The 21,551-nt window shown below is 36.7% G+C and overlaps 1 protein-coding gene across 11 annotated transcripts in view; it reads left to right on the top strand.

Annotated features, from left to right (window-relative positions):
- Positions 1–21,551, top strand: part of WNK1 (WNK lysine deficient protein kinase 1) — a 161,587-nt gene that overhangs the window by 124,973 nt on the left and 15,063 nt on the right. For 3 of the 11 annotated variants that reach the window (XM_074194700.1, XM_074194708.1, XM_074194709.1), the window contains 15 exons: positions 1,619–1,702; positions 3,011–3,157; positions 4,198–4,671; positions 5,614–5,889; positions 6,567–6,655; positions 6,948–7,110; positions 9,736–9,852; positions 10,747–10,920; positions 13,176–13,233; positions 13,407–13,538; positions 13,943–15,408; positions 16,638–16,721; positions 19,975–20,058; positions 20,802–20,868; positions 21,359–21,432. In XM_074194700.1, coding sequence (XP_074050801.1) covers positions 1,619–1,702; positions 3,011–3,157; positions 4,198–4,671; positions 5,614–5,889; positions 6,567–6,655; positions 6,948–7,110; positions 9,736–9,852; positions 10,747–10,920; positions 13,176–13,233; positions 13,407–13,538; positions 13,943–15,408; positions 16,638–16,721; positions 19,975–20,058; positions 20,802–20,868; positions 21,359–21,432 — 3,489 coding nt within the window. The remainder of the gene's footprint in view (positions 1–1,618; positions 1,703–3,010; positions 3,158–4,197; positions 4,672–5,613; positions 5,890–6,566; positions 6,656–6,947; positions 7,111–9,735; positions 9,853–10,746; positions 10,921–13,175; positions 13,234–13,406; positions 13,539–13,942; positions 15,409–16,637; positions 16,722–19,974; positions 20,059–20,801; positions 20,869–21,358; positions 21,433–21,551) is intronic. The other 8 variants (XM_074194710.1, XM_074194705.1, XM_074194701.1 and 5 more) reach the window with 7 other exon arrangements.

Here is a 21,551-nt window from a genome sequence, read left to right on the forward strand (position 1 = left end):
TTGGATTAAGAAAAAACCCACACTAATTATTACTTTACACTTTCTGGTGCATATACTTTATTAGGCACCCCCCCCCCCCCCCCCCGAAGAGAGGTTAAGAAATAATCATTCTTTATGTGGTCTGAAAACCTTAATTGGATTAAAACTGCCTATAAAATGTGCAAGGCAAATATAGAAATTTTAAATGTTACAACAGACTGATAAACAAACATTTTTAAAATCATCTATGAAACAAGCCCCAGTATAATACATCTACAGGGATACTTCATAATTAAAGGGTGTTGTTAGCATTGATGCCTATGCCAGTACTTGGTACTGAGTTATGAAGAATTTGTGAGCTATAAATAGTATGATTGAACCCAGTTAAATGAGACAGATGAGGTTACATTTTTCATAAATTTAACAATTAAATTATGATTCATATGCAGTACTCTTCCATATAAGACCAAGGCAATTAAAATAAAGGGAAGCTTGTTAGTATTGAATAGTCCATAGATTTGATAAAACATATTACATCATATGACACCTCTTGGATTTTCTTTTAAATACTATCCTTTTAAAGAATCTAATCCATGGTTCTTTTATTTCTTTAAATTCCTTCAAATCTAGTAACATAGGGTGATTTCAGTGAGTTAATCCAAGGAAACTTCTGCAGCCATATGACCTAGAACTCTATTAAAAGGCAAAAAAAAATTAAGAAAATCTGAAAATGAGATTCCTAAAACAGTTTTTAGTTTATTTTGGCTTGGAAAATATGTACATGAAAAAACACATAAGAATGTCTTGGCATTTATGAAAACTCTACATGTGTCAGATGACTCAGGAGAGCTAATGTAAAAACTGATGTTTTCTGTTTCATCATTTTCTTATCAGTTCTCAATAATCTTCAGGATTACCATTTTGAAGTTAGAAGGGTTATAATATTTAGTACTTATATTGCAAAGAGTCATATAGTCAAGAGGAATACCAAAAAAAATGCAAATAGAATTGACATCCTAAAAGTGATGAATGTCATTACCTTTCCTTATTGCCTTTGTTTAGTCATGCATTCATCGCTTGCCTACTTATTCAAACTTCTCATCCTTATTTTAGCTTGAGACTTTTTCCATGTCAGCTGATTACATTGTTACTTAATGATATCTTTGATTTAATGCCTTTGCACTTATCATCCTAAATAGCAAAAAGAACAAGCTTAATGGTTCTACCCACTCTGTTTTTTCTTGATCTGGTTTCTGAAATATAGAAGTAATTCATGATATTAATCTTATCTTTCAGTTTTCTTGTTTTTTTTAAAGCTGTCCAATATTTTTTAATAGGAATTGTGTTTAATATTTCTATTGCTGTTACTTGATAGGAGTTTAAGGTAATAGAAAATATTGGTAGGTTAATTTTTCAACCATCGGTCACTTATATATTCCAAAATATATTCCAAAAGGTAATAAACCTCTATCTTCACACTTTCTTTACCCTACAAAAAATGATCCAGTCTCTGTATACCTTAAATAAGTCATTATAGAAATATTCCATTCTCTTTAGCTACCCCTACAAACTTAGATATTTGTTACAAAAGCAGTTTCTTATGGTTTTTCTCATTTCGGTTTTTATCCATTTTCTCTAGACACAGGCACAAAGTCAAAGTCAACTGGCTTCAAGTAACTTAACTGGGATTCCATCTTCCCAAGCAGCACAACATGCTCAGCAGGTACAAATTTTTTTTTTAATAAGTGATTTGTTCAAATCAAAAAGGTGGCTACCTGCAGCAGCACATTTAGGCCCTAAAAATTATCAAATAGGAGATTTTGGAGGATCAGCAGACCCAGGAATGGCAGACTTTGAGGGGTGAGTAAGACTCAGGCTCACAGGTTAAAGTCATCCACTTTGGAATCATTTTAGCGGAAGTACACAGGAAGAGCTTTTGGCAGTATTTTGCTTTAACTTTAAACAAGATGAATACATGCAGATATATTCAGGATAATATTCCAATACTAGTTTTCCAGGAGCTGAAGTCCTTTAGACCAACATTAGGAAATTAAGCCAGAGTCAGGGCTAGGGCTGTCTCTAAAGAAATTAATTCTGCCTCCTATAATAAATAACTCCTGGGTTGGTGTTGTTTTCTTTTTCAGTTTATTAGGACCCCATGCAATAATAACGGGAGTCAAAGAAGTTCTGTTGTCATATGCCAGTATATTTTTCAAGAAATGTTATTTTTTAAAATGCTATAATATTTAGTATGATTTTGAATGTTTAAGTTTTCTTGTCTCCTTTTCTTTGTTACCGCATAGGCTTCTTTCGACTACCTCCTCCCTCCTTTTTTTTCCTAATGATGATATAAAGTTAAATAAGGCCAATATCAGGGCTTTCCAATCTTATTTTAAAATGGTTTATTTTGGGGGGCAGCTAGGTGTCTCAGTGGATAGAGCCCCTGGCCCTGGAGTCAGGAGTACCTGAGTTCAAATCTGGCCTCAGACACTTAATAATTATCTAGCTGTGTGGCCTTGGGCAAGCCACTGAACCCCATTGCCTTGTATATAAAAAAAAGTTAAAAAAATAAAATAGTATATTTTGATTTGCTATTTTGGTGAGAGTTCTGAGGTAGATTGACTTTGTTTATTAATAAAGCATTTAGTAAACCCACAGAGGGTCACATAAAATCGCACTTACATGCCGTTTTTGAACAGAAAACTTCTGGTCATGTATTCATTTCCAAGTCATTCTTGATTTTTAAAGAGAATTGAAATTATCTTTTATGCATTAAACTTGTAAAGGCTTTAGTGAGCACATTTCTTTTAAAATAAATAAATAATGAATGGCTAGATGATGCTGTGGATAGAGCACTTGCCCTTGAGTCAAGACGACTTGAGTTCAAATTTGACTTCAGACACTTAAGAATTACCTAGCCGTATGACCTTGGGCAAGTAACTTAACCTCTTTGCCTTGCAAAAAGCCTAAATAAATAAATGTGAATGATGGCCTCGAATAAGGCTCTTTTATTAAACCTTTTCAACAATAGGGTATACAACAAGCAGCTCCTCCTCCACAGACTGGGCAGTATCTTCCTCAGTCAGCAGCATCTGGAGTGGTTACAACTGCACAGCCAGTTACTCAGCCTCAGCTTCCACAGGTCTTGCCAATGTCTCAAGTTTCAGTTGGGAAACAGGTAAGTCATTAAATTCTGATTTGTAAGTAGTTATCTGCATGTATCTTCTTTCTTCACAATGAAGTACCAGCCAAAGAAAGTGTTTTCAACCCAATGTGGAATTTGCTTCCTTTGTGCATCATTCATGTTGGTCAAAATGTGCTGATATTAAGAGCAAAGGAGACTTCTTGGACTTTTTGAAGTCTTCGTAAAATGAAGTGATATCCTGTTGGTAAAGAAGGAAATAGGATGGTGGAACTTCTATAAGATTGACAATATTTTTATTGATCTGAATCAAGAATTCATTTGTAATATTACATTTGGAGAAAATTTCTAGTACTCTAGTTTGTAGACTATTTGGAAATATTCCTATCTAGAAATTAATCTAATTCCTTTCTGATACTCCATTTCCAGGACCATAATCTGCATATACTGCATTTGTCTTGCTTTTTTCCTAATTGCTTCTGTGCATGCTATCTTAAGGATCACATTAAAGAAGCTGAAGTTAATGTTTGTTGCATGTTCTTTTTTTTTTCAAATTTCATTAATGTTTGCTCTGCTTTATGTGACAATTCCTTTTACTATATGTTGGCACAGTGGTTTGTCACTAGGTTTTGTCAGTCAGCAGATGTGCAAAAAACAGTGCAAGGCACTCACTATTCAGTATTAGTTCAGCAATCCCAAAAGCAATGTGAACTAATAAGTGAGTGATTCCTCACTAGAGACAAAAGAATATTTTGCTAAGAATATTTTGATTTGGAACATATATACATTTTTTCCATGATCAATCTGATTGTATTTACAAGTATGGTCAACTATTTGTGAAATAGTCCTATTTTTAGTGCTTATTAAGAAAACAATAATAAAATTCCCTGCATATTTGGAGCAATAGTCACTCTGCCAGCTATTTTTCTAACAGCACTCCCCATCCTGTTCTTGAGTGTCATTGGTGCTAGGGTTTTTTAAGTGATTTTCTTCTTTTGGCTTATAAGTAAATCTTGCTTTTGGCTACTTTGCTTCCTTTAAAAAAAGTTCTATCTATTTTTTCTTTACTTTCCCAGCTTCCTGTTTCCCAGCCAGTATCGACCATCCAAGGCGAACCTCAGATACCAGTTGCAGCACCTTCCCTTCCACAGCCCTCAGTTACCCCATCTCTCTCTGGTGCTCACTTTCTTCCCATGGGCCAGCCACTTCCAGCATCCTTACTCCCTCAGTTCTCAGTTTCTCAGATTCCCATATCAACTCCTCATGTCTCTGTGGCTCAGACAGGTTTTGCATCCCTGCCAAATTCTATGGTATCTGGCATTAACCAGCCTCTGCTCACCGTGGCCTCGTCTGCTGCAGTGACTGCTGTCCCTGTGGGAGCAACTGTGGTCCCTAGTCAGCTCCCCTCCCATTTGCAGCCTGTGACTCAGCTGCCAAGTCAGGTTCACCCACAGCTACTTCAGCCAGCAATTCAGTCCGTAGGAATACCAGCTGGACAAGCTGGACAAGCTGCTGAGGCTTCACTTCTCTCTGGAGATTCTCTATATCAGGTATTGTGCTAGACTAAGTAGAAATCCATGGTCAACTCTAATAAGAGCCCAGACCTGACCTCAGGATCATAGTTACATGTGGAGATCCACCAACAGGAAAAGATATTCGTGAATCCTTTAAAGAACTAAAAGCAGTGGTACGAGGGTTTGGCTGCAAAAATCAAAACACCAGAAAATTTTAACTATTGTTTCATGGAATGTAACAAGTCAGCAAACATTATTAAATTCCAATAGAAGAGTTCAGCAGTATTTAACAACATAGCCATTCTGTGCAGAAGAGAGAGCAATGAATATTTCTAGTAATGTATTTGAACTGCAGCTTTTAAAGAAAACAAAGCAATCACTTCAGTGTTCAGTTTAGATTGTTTATTTGGATAAATGAAGAAATGGATAAATTAGTATTCTGAATCTGAGAATACACTAGATTTTACTATCAGGTTTTATAACTATACTAAGTGGAATAGTCATCATGATAATAAGATAAAACATTTAATCTTGTGTCTACCTAGTGTATTAGCTAAAACTGAATTTGTTTTTTTAAATGAAATAGTATCTGAGTAGATAATGATTACCCTAATATAATAGCATATCGTAACTTAATACTGTATCCAAAGCCCATATCCAAAATTAATAAGAAAATTCCCAGGGATTGTAGGGAAGCTACCATGATAACCTGGATGATGTCCTATTTAAGATCAGCAAAAGATGAACCAATGTTGATTTTCTGTAAAGAATATGAAAAACTATTGTTTCTCTTTCAAAAATCCATGTTTGTCCAGTCACCTAACAGTCTCAAAAATGGTCTTTGGATGTGGTAAAAATAGAACCAAAAGATTGTGCTTTAACTCCTCCCTGCATTGTGTAATTGTTTTATGTCTGTTGCTGGTTTGCTTATTTGATGACCCAGGCTGCACTAACTCAGCTCCCTCATTTCTGTCGCAGGGGTTCCCACCTCGACTGCCACCTCCATACCCAGGAGACTCAAATATTATTCCCTCTTCCACCGTGGCTTCTGTTTGCGTCCCTTCTACAGTTCTGTCCCCTCCCTTACCCACGGAAGCATTGGCTCCACCAGGGTACCTTCCTGCAGTTGTGCACATGGAGCCAAGTGTTTTAGTTCCTGTGGGTGGTCTAGGCGGACAGGTTCAAGCATCCCATTCAGCAGTGAGCTTAGCACAGCAGGCCCCTTCTGCACCCTCCCAGCAAGCAGCTCTGGAGGTAAATGAAATCTCTGCATGTGTGTATGGGAACCATAAATCTGAAGGGATACAAATTATAGAAAAGAGTAAATTTGGGTTCCCCCTTTTCTTGTAATTTATTTGGACACCATTACCAACTAACTCCTGAATAACTTTCTCTTACAGCAGAATGACATACCAATGTGGGGGCCTTGTTGCCACTGGCTGTTCTGTTGGGAAGTGAGTGTGCCTCTGAGAGGCTTAGCCCTGTTAGCACTTCACTTCTGGCTAGTTCTATAGATCTTATTCTTGTCTTCTCACCAACTCTTGCCATTGGCAGTCCTGAGAGTATCTCATCCTGCTGTGCTCCCAGCAGCCCTTTTGCCCTGCTGGGAGAGAGATCTAAATCATCTTGGCACTTTGCTTTGCCTGCCCTGTTGTACGTTCTTCTGGTAAGATGCTGGCTGCATGGCAAGTTGTAGTGTCACACTGACTAGGACAAGAGGGCTGATCTCACTGGGTAGTCTATACCAGAGACTGGCCAATAGAATTCTTCTTTGGGGTTGTAAGACACTATCTAGATGCTGATTATCCCAGACTTGCCTAATAATGTGTTTCCAGGTCTTATGGGAAGAAGTCTTAAGGTTAGTTTAGTGGGTGATTAAAGAGAAACAAATCTTTGACTTGTGATGCTCTGATCAATTATTCTTTTCGCAGAGTACACAAGGTGTTTCCCAGTCCAGCCCTCCAGAGTCTGTGCCATCAGCACAGCCACAGACCACCACATTGGTCTCCTCTATAGATAGGTAAGTATAGGATTAGATACTTTCCTTTCTTGAACTATGGCTGGGAACATCTCAGACCTATGACACTATTTTTAATCTTAAAATTACATAATTGCGGGGTGGCTAGGTGGCTCAGTGGATGGAGCACCGGCCCTGGAGTCAGGAGTACCTGAGTTCAAATCCGGTCTCAGACATTTAATAATTACCTAGCTGTGTGGCCTTGGGCAAGCCACTTAACCCCATTGATTTGCAAAAAAATTACATCATTGGTACGACTTAAACATCTAAGCTAAATTTTTCATTCCTTTTTTAGTGCACATTCAGATGTTGCTTCAGGTATGAGTGATGGAAATGAGAATGTTCCATCATCCAGCGGGAGACATGAAGGGAGAACTACAAAACGACATTATCGAAAGTCTGTGCGGAGTCGTTCTCGTCATGAGAAGACTAATCGTCCCAAATTGAGGATTCTTAATGTAAGTGTGATTCTATCAGATATCATTTTACATTATGAAAGCTTAGGGCAGAAAAAAAGAAGAAATTTTGACTAGAAGGAACTTTACAGATTATCTAACACGATATTATAGTTGAGAAACTAGGCTCGGAGATATTAAATGGTTTGCCCTGAGGTCATATATGTATTTAAAAACAGAGGTCAAAGTAGAATCTTGATTCCTAGTACAACGTTCTTTTCACTATGCCATGCTACCTCTTGAATTTTTTAGAAATAATTTGTTTCCCCCCCTGCTCCTTGTCTATAGGCTGTCCTGAATTAGTGATATTTTTGAGCATGCTGAATTATATGACTGTGTAAGTTTCATGGGTTAAATTTATCCTTTTATTATAGCTATGCTTTTAGTATTATTTAAAGTATTTCAAAAATAGTACAATACCAATGATTCCTTCCTAGACTGTCTTTTTTGGTTTTTCATCTATAAAGAAAAGAATATACAATGAAGTACTGAGATCATTTACAGACAGAAAGTTAAAATGTATTTATGAAAAGTTCATCACCAAGTTAACCACAAAATTTTTTTGGACATAGTAACTGTTAGGAGCTAGGCAGTTAGTTGGTACAATGGATTGAGTGCTGGAGTCAAGACGACTTCACTTTTGTGAGTTCAAATGAGAGCTCAAACTTAAGCAGGATTACTACTAGTGTGACCTGGGCAATTCTTTTAACCCTATTTGTTCCAGCTCCTCATCTGGAACATGAGCTAGAGAAGCAAATGATAAAAACCACGTCAGTATCTTTGCCTAGAAAATCTCAAATTGGGGAAAAGTCAGACTGACACAAAAACTCTCACAAACTACCTGCTTAAGATGGAGAGGGTCTGTCATCTTCATCAGTGTGAATTAACCCACATTAGTGAAATTAGAGCTCTTTTAAATATCAGAATAAGAACTTAAAATCCCTTATTTTTGGCCAAATAATTTTTCTTTCAACCGCATTTCTAGAACAAAGTACTTTTTTTTAACAGTATGTACAGAAAAATAGCTCAAAGCATTCCTTTTTATTTTATTTTTTTCCATTTCATGTAAAGGTAGTTTTTAACATTCATTTATTATAAGTTTTTGTACTTCACATTTTTTTCTACTTCTCTTCCTTACTCTCTCCTCTTGACAGCAAGTAAAGTGATAGAGATCACATGTACCTTATCATCATTAGTCATGTTGTGAAAGAAAAGTCAGAACAAAGGAGAAAAAATTCCATGAATAAGAAAAAATATAAAACAAAATTTTGAACAGTGAAAATACTGTGCTTTGGTCTGTTTTCAGACTCCATTGTTCTCTTTTTGAATGTGGATGACATTTTCCATCCCAAGTCTATTAGAATTATCTTAGATCACTGTACTCTGAGAATAGTTCATCATCACATAATATTGTTGTTACTTTTTTTTTAAAGGTTTTTTGCAAGGCAAATGGGGTTAAGTGGCTTGCCCAAGGCCACACAGCTAGGTAATTATTAAGTGTCTGAGACTGGATTTGAACCTAAGTACTCCTGACTCCAAGGCCGGTGCTTTATCCACTATGCCACCTAGCCGCCCCTATTGTTGTTACTTTGAACAATGTTTTCCTGCTTCTATTCACTCATTCAGCATCATTCATGTTGGTGTTTCCAGATTTTTCTGAAATCTGCTCATGATTTCTTACAGAACAATAGTATTTCATTACATTCATACACTACAATTTGTTAAGCTACTCCCCAATTGATGAACATCTCCTCAGTTTTCAATTCTTTACCACTACAAAAAGAGTTGCTCTGAATATTTTTGTATAAGTGAGTCTTTTCTCCTTTCTTATCTCTTTGAGATACAGACCTAGTAGTGATTTTTCTGGAGCCATGGGTGTTTACAGTTTTATAACCCTTTGGACAATGTTCCAAATTGCTCTACAGAATAGTTGATGAATCAGTTCACAATAACACCATTAGTGTTCCAGTTTTCCCGCATTCCCTCCAAGATCAATCATTTTCCTTTTTTTGTCTTATTAACCAATCTGATAGTTTTCATTTCTCTAAAGCATTTATTTTAAAAAGAGCTATTGAAATCATTCAGCGGATTACTAGTGAGTAGTTTGAAGATCAGTATAATAATCATGAAGGAGGTCATACTGCTGCTCACTCCACAAATAAAGGAATATAAAAAGTATCTGCTTTTTGAATAGTGGCAGCACTATACTTGAATTTTGAAGTGGTAATCTGTATTATTTAACCCCATCTTACACATTAATATCAGAGCAATGTTCCGACTAAATTTTTCCTGCTTCGATCATCTATTATTTGACCACATATTCTTGCTTTAAAACTTCAGTTATTTCCTCTAGTTGGGATTACAAATTATTTGACCATATAAGCAGTGTCTCTCTGAAATCTCCCTCTTTTCCAGTCTATTTAACATTACTTCTTCTCACCAAATTGAAGCAATATTTATTCCCCTGAAAGCATTCTTTCCTCTACTGTCTAATACTTGTGTGATCTTAGGCAAAATGCCTCATTTTCTGTAACTGTAAAACATTGGTTTGGAGTTGATTACCTTAAAACCCCAAGTTCTGAAAACAATATAGTACATGATCCCATTAAATTGTTCTTGTTCTTTCAGGTGTCAAACAAAGGAGACAGAGTAGTGGAATGCCAGTTAGAGACTCATAACCGGAAAATGGTTACATTCAAATTTGACCTGGATGGTGACAATCCTGAGGAGATAGCATCAATTATGGTATAATGACACTGATTGATATTCATATCTTTATCTTGTTAGTTAAACCCTAATATAAACTCTCTCTGGAGAAAAAAACAAATAGAAATGAAATCAGTCACCAGTCAGAGATTTTTGTCTCTGCTTCAGTATCATGATTATCAAGAATGGAATTAAAGACCTTCCTCCATTTATGTGCTCTTTGCATTCTTTAGAACCTTAATTTGATCTTTTACATTGTCTTATGTAGACTTGTATGCTGCTAATTTGGAAATACTTTAACATTAAAATGGATTAAGCATTAATTTCTTTCGGGTGAGAGTGAAATTGTGATTTTTGTTTTCCTAGACAGAATTTGAAGTTCTTTGTTTTAACAAATTGGAATTTGTCTTCTTTCGAAATTCTTTGTTGTAACTTGTTCCAATGATTCAAACTTGGTAGTCAGGATTCTCACTTTTATACTTTCCTAAGCCTATAATTTTCATCTCAGTGGAAATGAAGAAAAGATAAAATTATAGTGTTACCTTAGTTGTCAGTTACTAACTTATTACCTGCTATTGTACCATTATGTCATAGTGAAATTCTGTGACACAATGAATTCAAAGACTCTATTAAAAACAAATTTTCATAGATAATAAATTAAGAATTTAAACCTTATTTCTTCCCCTTTCCCTGTCTCCCCCCATTGAAATTGGAATTTATATCTCACTTAAATGACTTGAAGCTGTGTTTGCTGTCTTTTTCACCTATTAATGATGAGTCTTCTTGCTCTCACTTCTTTACACTTATAGATGGGAAGTTCTTAAATCCATGAATTTAAAATGCATCTTTTTAAAGATAAGGTTTGTTTGGTTAGATTTACAAGAATCATTGGCCCCATTCACCAAGAAAATTCAGAAACTGTTTCTTTTATAGGTGAACAACGATTTTATTCTAGCAACAGAGAGAGACTCATTTGTGGACCAAGTTCGAGAAATCATAGAAAAGGCTGATGAAATGCTCAGCGAGGATGTTAGTGTGGAACCAGAAGGTGACCAAGGATCAGAGATCTTACAAGCAAAAGATGACTATGGCTTTTCTGGATCCCAGGTTAGGTCAATCTATGAGGGTTCTCAAAACTTTTTAAAATATTACAGGTATAGCTACTTGGTGTCATCAATAGTTAATCTTTGATAACCTAGGAATGGCAATATAAATCCAGGAATTGATCTTTTTGTTTCATACTGTGAGATTATTGCTTGTGTCAACTGGGCTAGCAAGGTAGTCCTTTTTTACCACAGCAACTTTTATTGACCTTTTTGTCCTTTCTGAAACCTGCTATGGCTCTTTTTCCCTTTTAACACCCCCTGTCTCTCCTGATGACCCTGTCTTATATTTCACTCAAAAAATGAGTAGCCTTTTGCTCTTTTTTTCTCTTTCACCTCTGTCTCACATGAAGAGGAACTTATTGCCAACATAGATTATTCTATATGCACAAAATGATCTCGTTGTATCCCATCTTCACTGTTCTCATCTCCATGAGCCCTCCCACAGCCCCCACTCTCTTTCTTCTTAATCTTTACTTGTCTAATGGCTATTTCCCTCTTGCCTATAAACATCCCTTCTCCCTCACAAGACCCACACTTGGTCTATTCTTCTTTTCTAGCTGCCATCCTATAGCTCTTCTCCCTTTTCCAGCCAAACTCCTGGAGAACGCCATTTACAATTTGATGTCTCCATTTCCTTTCTTCTTAACTCTGTATTCTGACTTTTGAGATCATCACCCCACCACAATTATTCTCTCCAAAATTACTAGATCTCTCTTTTGTTTTTGACAGTCAACAAATATTTCTTTCTAAGTGTCTGCCAGTGTGTAAGGTGCTGGGGATACAAAGAAGCACCAAAAAAACACTTGTTCTCAGTGAATCCTCATTCTAATCAGGGGTAGAAAACACGACTATAATTATAAGTGGATGCCTCTATTGGATGTAAAATGAGTGGGTTGGATTCATTGGCTTCTTTAACCCAGTCTTTTTTTTTTTAACCTAAATTGTAGGCTTTGCCCTCCCACTCCTTTAATGATTTCATCTTTGACTTGCTTTTACTTTTAACATGTTTTACTTTTGATATATTCAGCTACTCAATCTTTGTCTTCTTCAGACACCTAGACACTTCAGTTTGGACAGATGAATCTCTTAAGGCACTGAGCTCAGGTTACCATACTCTGCTGGCTCATCATTGTTCCTGTGGGCATCTCTTGCATGCCTACATATGTTACTTTCCAGTTAAATTGGATCACTTGCCATCCCACATTCATATAACTTCTTTTTCCACCTCCATAGCCTTTGACAGTTTCTAGTTCTGGAATGCCATTCATTCTCTAGCCCTATTAACCCAATCTCTGGCTCTCAAAATCCTCCTTGCCTTTTAAATGTCACCTTATCCCTGAAACCTTTTTTGATTTCTTCAGAAATGATCTTTCATGGGGCGGCTAGGTGCACAGTGGATAGAGCACCGCCCCTGGAGTCAGGAGTACCTGAGTTCAAATCTGGCCTAAGACATTTAATAATTACCTAGCTGTGCGGTCTTGGGCAAGCCACTTAACCCCATTGCCTTGCCAAAAAAAAAAAAAAAAAGAAATGATCTTTTTCTTCTATATTTTTATTTATTTGTTTTTCCAACTACATGCAGTGGTAGTTGTTACCATTCAACTTTTCTTCCTTCCTCCTCCTTCGCCCAACAGAAAGCAATTTAATGTAAGCTCTTTTAAAAGTCTACCAAATATAGATTGTTGTTGAATATGTTGTGAGAGTAGATCCAAACATTACAGAGAAAAAAAAATGACATAATACATTGGTATGGGTGGTATTTTCCAACACAAGTCTTTTAAAATTTTCTTTGATTATTGTACTGTTGAAATGAACAAGTCCCTCATGGTTAATGTTGTTAATGTTCTTCTGCTGTTCTTTCTCTTCTTTAATCTCACAAATTACCTGTGCCTTCTATGTCTTTTTTCACTTTATTATTTTGCAATTATATGTCGTTTTTACAATCATTATTCTGTTGTGCCTAAAATCTCATCTTCAAGAAACCTTTTCCTTTTGCTCCTGTAACTTGTATGTATTGATTGTTTCCATTTTATTCTGGGTGTATCTTCTGAGAGCAGGTTCTGGTCTTTGACTGTTTTTTTTCCCCCAGCATCTAGCAGAGCATCTGGCACCTATATGACCAGTTGAATCTCATGCTAGTTGTAGTTTTCTCTGCCAGATCTTGCTAAAGATCTAACTGGATTTAATGAATACAGTCATGAGGTTCGATTTGAGAGTGTGTTACACAGGAGATTACCAAATTGTTGTTTGTTGCAGAAATTGGAGGAGGAGTTCAAGCAACCAAATCCTGCATCTTCTATACCTCAGAGAGCAGGTAACCAATCTTCCTTTCAGTTTTCCACACTGTCTTGTCTTAGCATTTGATTTCCAGGAAAACAAATAGTAGTCAGTTTTTTATCTGTTCTTTCTGTATAATACAGTTTATAAACTTCTTTTGATCAGACCAAGCCAAATGAATAATAATGCACAATTTCTTTTCTAATTTAGGTGTTCCCTCCAGTTCCTTAACTCAAGTGGTACATTCAGCTGGACGTCGATTTATAGTGAGTCCTGTACCAGAAAGTCGGTTGCGAGAATCGATATTTTTCACTGCTACATCCAGTGAAATAACAGATACAGGTGAGTTTTTCCCAAAAAGCTTCTTCTTTCTTTTTTAGAATTTGGCTCAAATTCAGTAGATGGAAAACTCTAAGAATAGAAGATAAACATGAGGCAGAAGTAAAAAGGATAAGTATAGGAGGCTGAAACAGAACAAGGAAGAGTCTCTTTGATGAGAATTGGGAGTAGATCAAGTGTTTTCATATGGTGCTAGATGTTATAACCTGATCCTCTATCCTTATTTAGGCTTGTCTGCCCAGGTCACTCTCACTCTCAACTATTTAAAATGTCCCCTTAGCAGAGTGCTATTTTAATGTTTGTATTGGTGAACTTTTAATAAAGTTTTAGGCCATGTTGTATTGCTAACCTTTAGAAATAATGAACTAACTTCATTTTTTTGTTGTTGTTGTTGTTTTTCTTTGCAGCCACTGTTGCTCCATCCCATGGCCCTATGAATCTGTCTCATTCTGCTTCATCCCTTAGTTTGCAACAGGCATTCTCAGAACTCAGGCATGCTCAAATGGCAGAAGGACCCAGTACAGCTCCCCCAAACTTCAGCCATGCAGGACCAACCTTCCCATCTGTCCCTCCCACCATGACTAGCATGACTGTAGTTTTTCCTCCAACAGCAACAGCTGTGTCTTCAGTCTCAGTCCCTGCAACAAGTAGTCCTTTTAACAGCATATCTGCACCAGTCATTCAGTCTGTGGTCACCATGCCTACCGAAAAGATCATTGCCGGAGTGGCCTCCAGTGCAGGTGTACTAACTTCAAGCTCTTTTCTTGGACCACAAGTGTCTGGACCATCATTAATGACGAGTGTGGTTTCCAGCACGAATATTCCTCCAGCTGTGACATTGTCCACTTCAGCTGAATCAGCTCAGGTTCCACCGCTGGGGGGAGTAGTGTCTAATGCTGGCCCTTTTCCTCCTGCAGCAGTATCAGGAGTTCCTGTTCCTGGCCTAGGCAGTGCTGCTCCTCCAGGGGCTCTCCTCACTGCTGGGTCTTCTCAGCCTGCCCAGATGGCAGCAAGTACAGCCCTAGCAGCACCCCTGGCTACCACACCCACCACCACTCCATTCCCGAACATGGCTTCACAGCCACCTCTCCAGCTCAGTAGCAGCAGTTCAGCCCCTACTCTGGCTGACACAGTGGTGGTCAGTGCACTCCATCCCAAGCACAATGGCTCCCATTTACCAGATAAGCCATCCCTACCCCTCTCTGTAGCTGTGTCTTCCTCTGCAGCTGGGACATTGGATTCCACTAGTCAGCCTGGCGCAGTGCATCCTTTACAAGTCCCATCTGCTGTTGCTTCTCTTCCTGGCCTTTCACAGGCAGCAGGGGCCATCTCCACCCCAGTATTGTCCCAGGTACCTTTGCCGGGGGTCCTGCCCCTAGCACAGCCTGTCACCAATGTGCCTGCCGTACAGCAGACATTGATCCATAGTCAACCTCAACCAGCATCACTTCCCAACCAGCCCCACACCCACTGTTCAGAAATAGATACTGATACACAACCCAAAGCCCCTGGTATTGATGATATAAAGACTCTGGAAGAAAAATTGCGGTCTCTCTTCAGTGAACACAGTTCTGTTGGAGCCCAGCATGCCCCTGTCTCACTGGAGACATCATTGGTAGTGGAGACCACAGTCATGCCAGGCGTCCCAACCACTGCTGTCGCACAAAGCAAGCTTATGACTTCCACCACAAGTACTTGCTTACCACCGAGCAGTTTGCCTCTAGGAACAACTAGTGGTTTGTCAGTTGTTACACCAGTAGTCACACCTGGGCAAGCTTCCACCCCAGTCAGCTATGTTCCAGCCCCAGCCAACATTGCAGCAGGGGTGAAACCTGGAACCCCTCCCTCAAAGCCACCTCTTACCAGGGTACCGGTAAGATTCTTAGGGATTCTTTTTACATAGTTTTTTCTCTTATTCCACTGAAATAATGACTTGTTTTTCAAGTGTAGAGTTAAAAAATTTTACACATAATAACCCTAGATCTCAAGAAAGTAGAAATATGGTTATGAAAACAAATTCAGAGGCTAATGTAGACATTCTGTTAACAGACTGAACTTAGTTTATATGTTTGGATTTCATTAAAAGTGTGTGTCTATTTGTTTATACACACACATATTTCATTTGTTTGAAATTCTATAAAAAACTTCTAGGAATTCTACTTTTATGTTTTCTTACATTTAAATAAATAAACTTAGTTTATACAAAATATTAATGTTAGATACCATACAAATATTTTTTCCATTTTATTCAAATAAAAGTAAATTTACCCCACAAAAAAAAAAAGGAATTTTTCTCTTATTAGTCTATAGTATAGAGAAAGGGTACATCACTATTCTGGTGAAGCCAGCTTTTAAAGCAGCACATTATTTTACCTACAGAGTCAAGATTTAAGATTTAGAGTGTTAAAGTAAATGAGTGTTGATGATCAGATTTGTTTGAGTCAGATTCTCAAGTACCAGTGACAAAATTACTAACCGGAATATACTTTCTGATTCTGCTGTGATGGGTTTTCCTAATTCTGGCATTTACAATCTTTCATATATCTCCAATTTTTATAAAACTTGGCTGGACTTTTTCTAACATTGCATGTTCCAGTTATCTTTTTTGGTTAAAATGACAGGCAGAGACGACCCAGAATATCTTGTTCCTAATAGAAAAGAACTAATCTTCTCATTGTCAAATTAGGGTCTTTCACTAGTTTAGGACCAATCAGAGACAGTTTAGCTGTCTTAAAGGTCCTCTGTCTTAAAGTTGTCTAAGATTGCTGCCTCATCTCAGCACTCCTGGATTAGATCCTGGTCATTTGTTCTTTTCCAAAAGAGGAAATTACTGCATACCATGCTTTACTTTTTGTCAAAAGTCCTACCTGCCTTCAATCCTAACAAGAACTAATAGCATGAAGTCATTTACCAGATACACAAGAATAATCTTAATTCCCATGGATCTTTCCTTTGATAAATACTTTACAGCAAATTGTACAGTTTCTGGCAAGGCTCAAACTTTTTGTTTTGTTCTGTAACCTTGTGTCAAATTAGATTTGTTATTCCTTAATATGTAGTAGTTGCAACTTCTTCTGAGCCTTCTTCTATTCATGTCTGTAGGTACTGCCAGTAGGTACTGATCTTCCATCTGGTACCCCACCCAGTGAGCAGTTGCCACCTTTTCCAGGACCTTCACTAACACAGGTGCTATATAACTTGGCAGAATTCTTTCTGTTTCTTCTCTTTGTTTGGCTCTCAAAATGCATGGTTAAATTCTTCATTGCATGGTATTAGCTTTTCCAAGTTTCTTTCTCTCTCAATTGAGGTAAACCCCTACTGTAAATTTTTAGAATAGTGTTTGAACCCATCTAAACTGAGGATTCTATTTGGAATATTTGGATTCTAGATACAAAGAGAAATCTGAGGTATTTATTTCAAAGTAGTTTTGAGGCTCTTCTGAAAAACTGTTTCTCAAAGCCCCAAATTTTACCCGCAAGGTTATTATTCATTCTTTGAGAAGTTATTGATAATTTTGAAAACATGATTTCTTCAAAGTTTTATGATGTTCATTCAATATAATACAGGGATTAGCAAACTTAAACAGGGCAGATTCAGCCCTCCTCCTGGTTCTTATATGGCCTGAGAGCTAAAAACAACTTTTTATAATATACAATAAATATTTTAAAAATAATGATTAACTTCAAGATAGGAATTGGAACACCCTTGCAGTTTTGTAGCAATACTACAAAACTGTCATACAAAACTGTCAGGGCTGTCATATTAGAAAGAACCTTGAAACTATTGAATATTATTAAACGATGATTTAAATTCTAAAATGTATTTGGGATATTGCTGCATTTATCCCATGGATCATATAGAAAATTACGTGTATTTATGTAGTCTAGAATAACTTTTTTTAAATACCAATCTCACCTTTATCAGTACTTATGAATAAACAAGTTCATAAATATTTAAATCAGATTAAATTAGCACTTTACCTCTACAGTGAAGATATGTAAGCTTTATTTGATACATCGGTTATTTGTAGTTAAAGATCTTTTAAACTTAATAACCTTGTTGCTCTAATTCAGATTTTGAAATGAATATTATGAAATGTTGAACTACAAAACAAGAGAAAATCTACTAGTTGAGGATAGGAGAGGGATAATTAGGAACAAGATCTGGGGACTCTTGGAAGAACATAATGAGGCAGAAAGCTGAGGGCAATTAGGCATAAAGTTAAAGGGTCTGAGGCACCTTATGCTTAATGAAGGGATGCTTTAATGTAGGGACTGGATTAAGAGTGGGAAGAAAAAGTAGTGAGAAAAGACAAGGTTTGGGAGATTTTTCCCTTTGTTCCTTTTTTCCTTTTTTATTGATAGGATTGCATCAGAATTGAGACTTTCTTTTGAATTTTTTTTTTGTTTTGTTTTTCCAATTACATGCAACTGTAGGTTTTAGGTTTTTGCAAGGCAAATGGGGTTAAGTGGCTTGCCCAAGGCCACACAGCTAGCTAATTATTAAGTGTCTGAGACCAGATTTGAACTCAGAAACTCCTGACTCCAGGGCTGGTGCTCTATCCACTGTGCCACCTAGCCACCCCTCAACAGTAAGTTTTGAACCAGTTTTTTTTGCCCCACAAGGTTTTTACATTTTCCAATTTTTCCTCTTCCCTCCTTCCCCAACAGAAAGCAATCTGATATGGGCTCTATATTTACCACTGTGCTAAACATAGATGAACATGTTGTGAGAAAAGAATCAGGTCCAAACAAAAGAAAGAAACATTAGAAAAAAATGACATAATACATAAGACAGCTTTTAAAAGTTGAAGTTAATTAGCTTTGGTCTTCATTTAAACCCCACAATTCCTTCTCTGGATATGGATGGTATTTTCCATTTCAAGTCTAAAAATTGTCCCTGATTATTGTACTGCTGAAATAAACAAGTGCATCACGGTTCATCATCATCCCAAGTTGCTGTTCTTCTGGTTCTGCTCATCTCACTCAGCAGCAATTCATGCAAGTCTTTCTAGGCTTTTCTCAAATCCATTCCTCATGGTTTCTTATAGAATGAGTACTCCATAATAGTCATATAAATCATAACTTGTTCAATCACTCCCCTGGCTTCCCCTCAAATTTCCAATTTTTTGCCACTGCAAAAAACTGGTTTGAATATTTTGTACATGTATAAGGATTTTTACCCTTCTTCATGATCTCTTCAGGATTCAGACCCAGTAGTGGTATTGCTGGATCTAAGGATCATTTTTATTGTTCTTTGGGCATAGAATTGAAACTCTATTATTTGAAAGGTGATAGAACTGAGCAACTAGCTAAAAAAGAGCAGAGGAGTTCCAAGATGAATGGGTTTCTATTATCCAGGGGAAAGAAGAAAATTCCTTAAGTTTGACTTTTTTGTGGGGCTGGGGGTGTGAGGCAATTTCATATAGCAAGTGTCTGATTTCAACTTGGGTCCTCCTGACTCCAGGACTAGTGCTGTATCCACTTCCATCTAGCTGTCCCTTGGCATTCATTATTTGGTTACTGCCTAGTCTGTGATACATTTCTGGTTTCAGTTGCACTTATATCTAAGATTTCCCAACCTACTCCAGTCTTTTTGAAGCAAATCCTCTTTGGCGATGATAATAATGATAGTAGTTCACATTTCAATAGTGCTTTCCCCCAACAACATGAGTTAAGTAGCACAGGTGTTATCTTCGTTTAAAATGTGAGGAATTTATGTCTCAGAGTTTGTGATTCCATAGGTAATAAAAGTAAAAACTAGATTTTGAAGCTGCTTTCATGTTTGCAAGTATATAGCATTCCTATAAAAATGGTCTTTAAGTTAGCTTTCTTACACCAAATATTATACATCAAAGCTCCCCCTCTTGTTGGGGGAGAGAGAATGGTTTTTTTCCACCTTAAGTCATCGAGGATGACCTTCTGAATAATGTGTTACTCATATTCAACTTTAGAGGATTAATAAGACAAAAGTAATTCTCTCCTCAGAAGAGAAGTGGCCTACCACAGATATATGATAAAAGTATCAAAGAATCATTTTTCAGAGATGATGTGTAGCTGACAGTGCTTTCACCCTGGAGTTAGGGTTTTTATAAAACTGAAGAAAAAAGTAAATGAAAATAGATAAGATATAATAAAGATAGGCTAACTGCAGTTCTGTGTGCATTTCATTAAGTATCCTAGACAGGGGAAGAATATGAAATCCATCTTCTGGTTGCAGAAGAAAGAAGATGATAGAACAGAAAAAAAAATCAGGCACATAAGGTGATAACCTTACAATATGAAGATATAGGTTACTACAATATGAAGATATAGGTTACATCTCATTTCCAAAACCTGTATTAAATCTAGATTATAAAGTGCTTATGTTAGTCTTGCAAACTAAATACACCTTATAAATTGCCTTAAGACATTCTTATTAGTGGGTATTTTTGCTTCAGTCTCAGCAACCTCTAGAAGATCTTGATGCTCAGTTAAGAAGAGCCCTTAGTCCAGAGACTGTCCCAGTCACATCTTCAGTTGCTGTAAGTTGAAAGAGCTCCAAAATAAACCTGTCTCCTTCCTTTCCGGGATACTCTGCTCCCAGAAAATGTAACTCAGACAGGTAGAAATTCTCTTGAGAAGATTTTAGCTATATATAAGTGGTCATGCTGCTGTTGGGGCAAATGGGTGCTAATCTATGATGTTTACCACATTGTACTATTTATTCAGTTTACCTGTGTTTTCATTGGCTAGTTCCAAAAGAAGAACTCAGGTTTGAGAGTGATCTTTGGATCCATTTAATTTCTCTGATTTTATATTATTTGAATGTAAGGGACATTGTCATCTATTTTTTTTTAATACAAGATATCTTAATTTAAAGTTTTTGACTGCTATTTGCTTATATTTGAAGATTAAAAGGTTTTAAAAGAAAATAATTCCCTTTGAATTTCTGTGGTACTTTCTGAAACAGACTAAGGGTATCATAAAAAAAGTTTTAAAAGCTCACCTACAAGTTAAATTTAGATAATTTAATAGGAAAATATATTTGCCTTATAGGCTGAATTAATGTCAAGATCAGATTTTCTGTTACATTTGAATCTTTCGGCATGCATACCAGAATGACTGAATCTACTAGATCAAAAAAAATTTTTTTAAGTCATCTTGTCTTTTATAATGACAAAACTTAACTGTGCCGCATGGTCATATTATATACTTCTTTTAAGTTGAGATAAAAGTATTTAAAAAACTGAAGTTTTTTTTTTTTCTTTTAAATTTTGTCTTGCAGCCCACATCAGTTGTGACTCCAACATCAGTTGCTGGAGCAGTGCCAGTTATGGTGCCAGCTCAGAGAGGTAGAGTATGACACCTTGGGCACATTGCAGTTCAAAAGCAGTTTTTGATCCTTAACACTCCAGTGGGATTAGGTAGTAAATAAGGAATTCTTGAAAGAGTTGTGGAAATTGGAGTTAGCAAAACTACAAAAGGATCAGAGTAGTCTTATCTCCAACAAAATGATCTTTGTGATTGCTCCCCAGAAGTAATAAAATTCTTTGAATTCATCCAGTTTTAAGCCTATGCCATGTTTCATGTACTGTTGTGTTTGTTTTATAAACACCTTTGGGTTCCCAAAACTGGACTTAGTCAAATGACACAAGGAAATAAACTTCAAATCTTGTCTAGAAGAAAACTCTTGCTTCATGAATACTATACTTTTTCAAAACTCAGGGATAGAGCATTGCAAAAAAATTAAAATTAGACTATTTAAATTCATCCTCTTAGTTATGATTAGAGAAAAATATAATTTAAACTTCTTTGTCAGCTTCATTTCTCTACTTCTTTTAGCACCTCAAAGCCTAGAAGATAATACCATAATGACCAGTTCAGAAGCCAGTGTTCTTAAGATGGGCAGATTTCAGGTAAGATGTTCACTTCTCAAGAACTTAATCCTTTGTTTCTCAGGTTGTATATGATTGCCAGTTTATATTTGAATAAATTGATATGAAAGCTTCGCTGGTCTAATTTTCAAGAACACAGA

This window comes from Macrotis lagotis, chromosome 7, assembly GCF_037893015.1.
Source record: "Macrotis lagotis isolate mMagLag1 chromosome 7, bilby.v1.9.chrom.fasta, whole genome shotgun sequence".
In the NCBI taxonomy this organism is placed as follows: domain Eukaryota; kingdom Metazoa; phylum Chordata; class Mammalia; order Peramelemorphia; family Peramelidae; genus Macrotis; species Macrotis lagotis.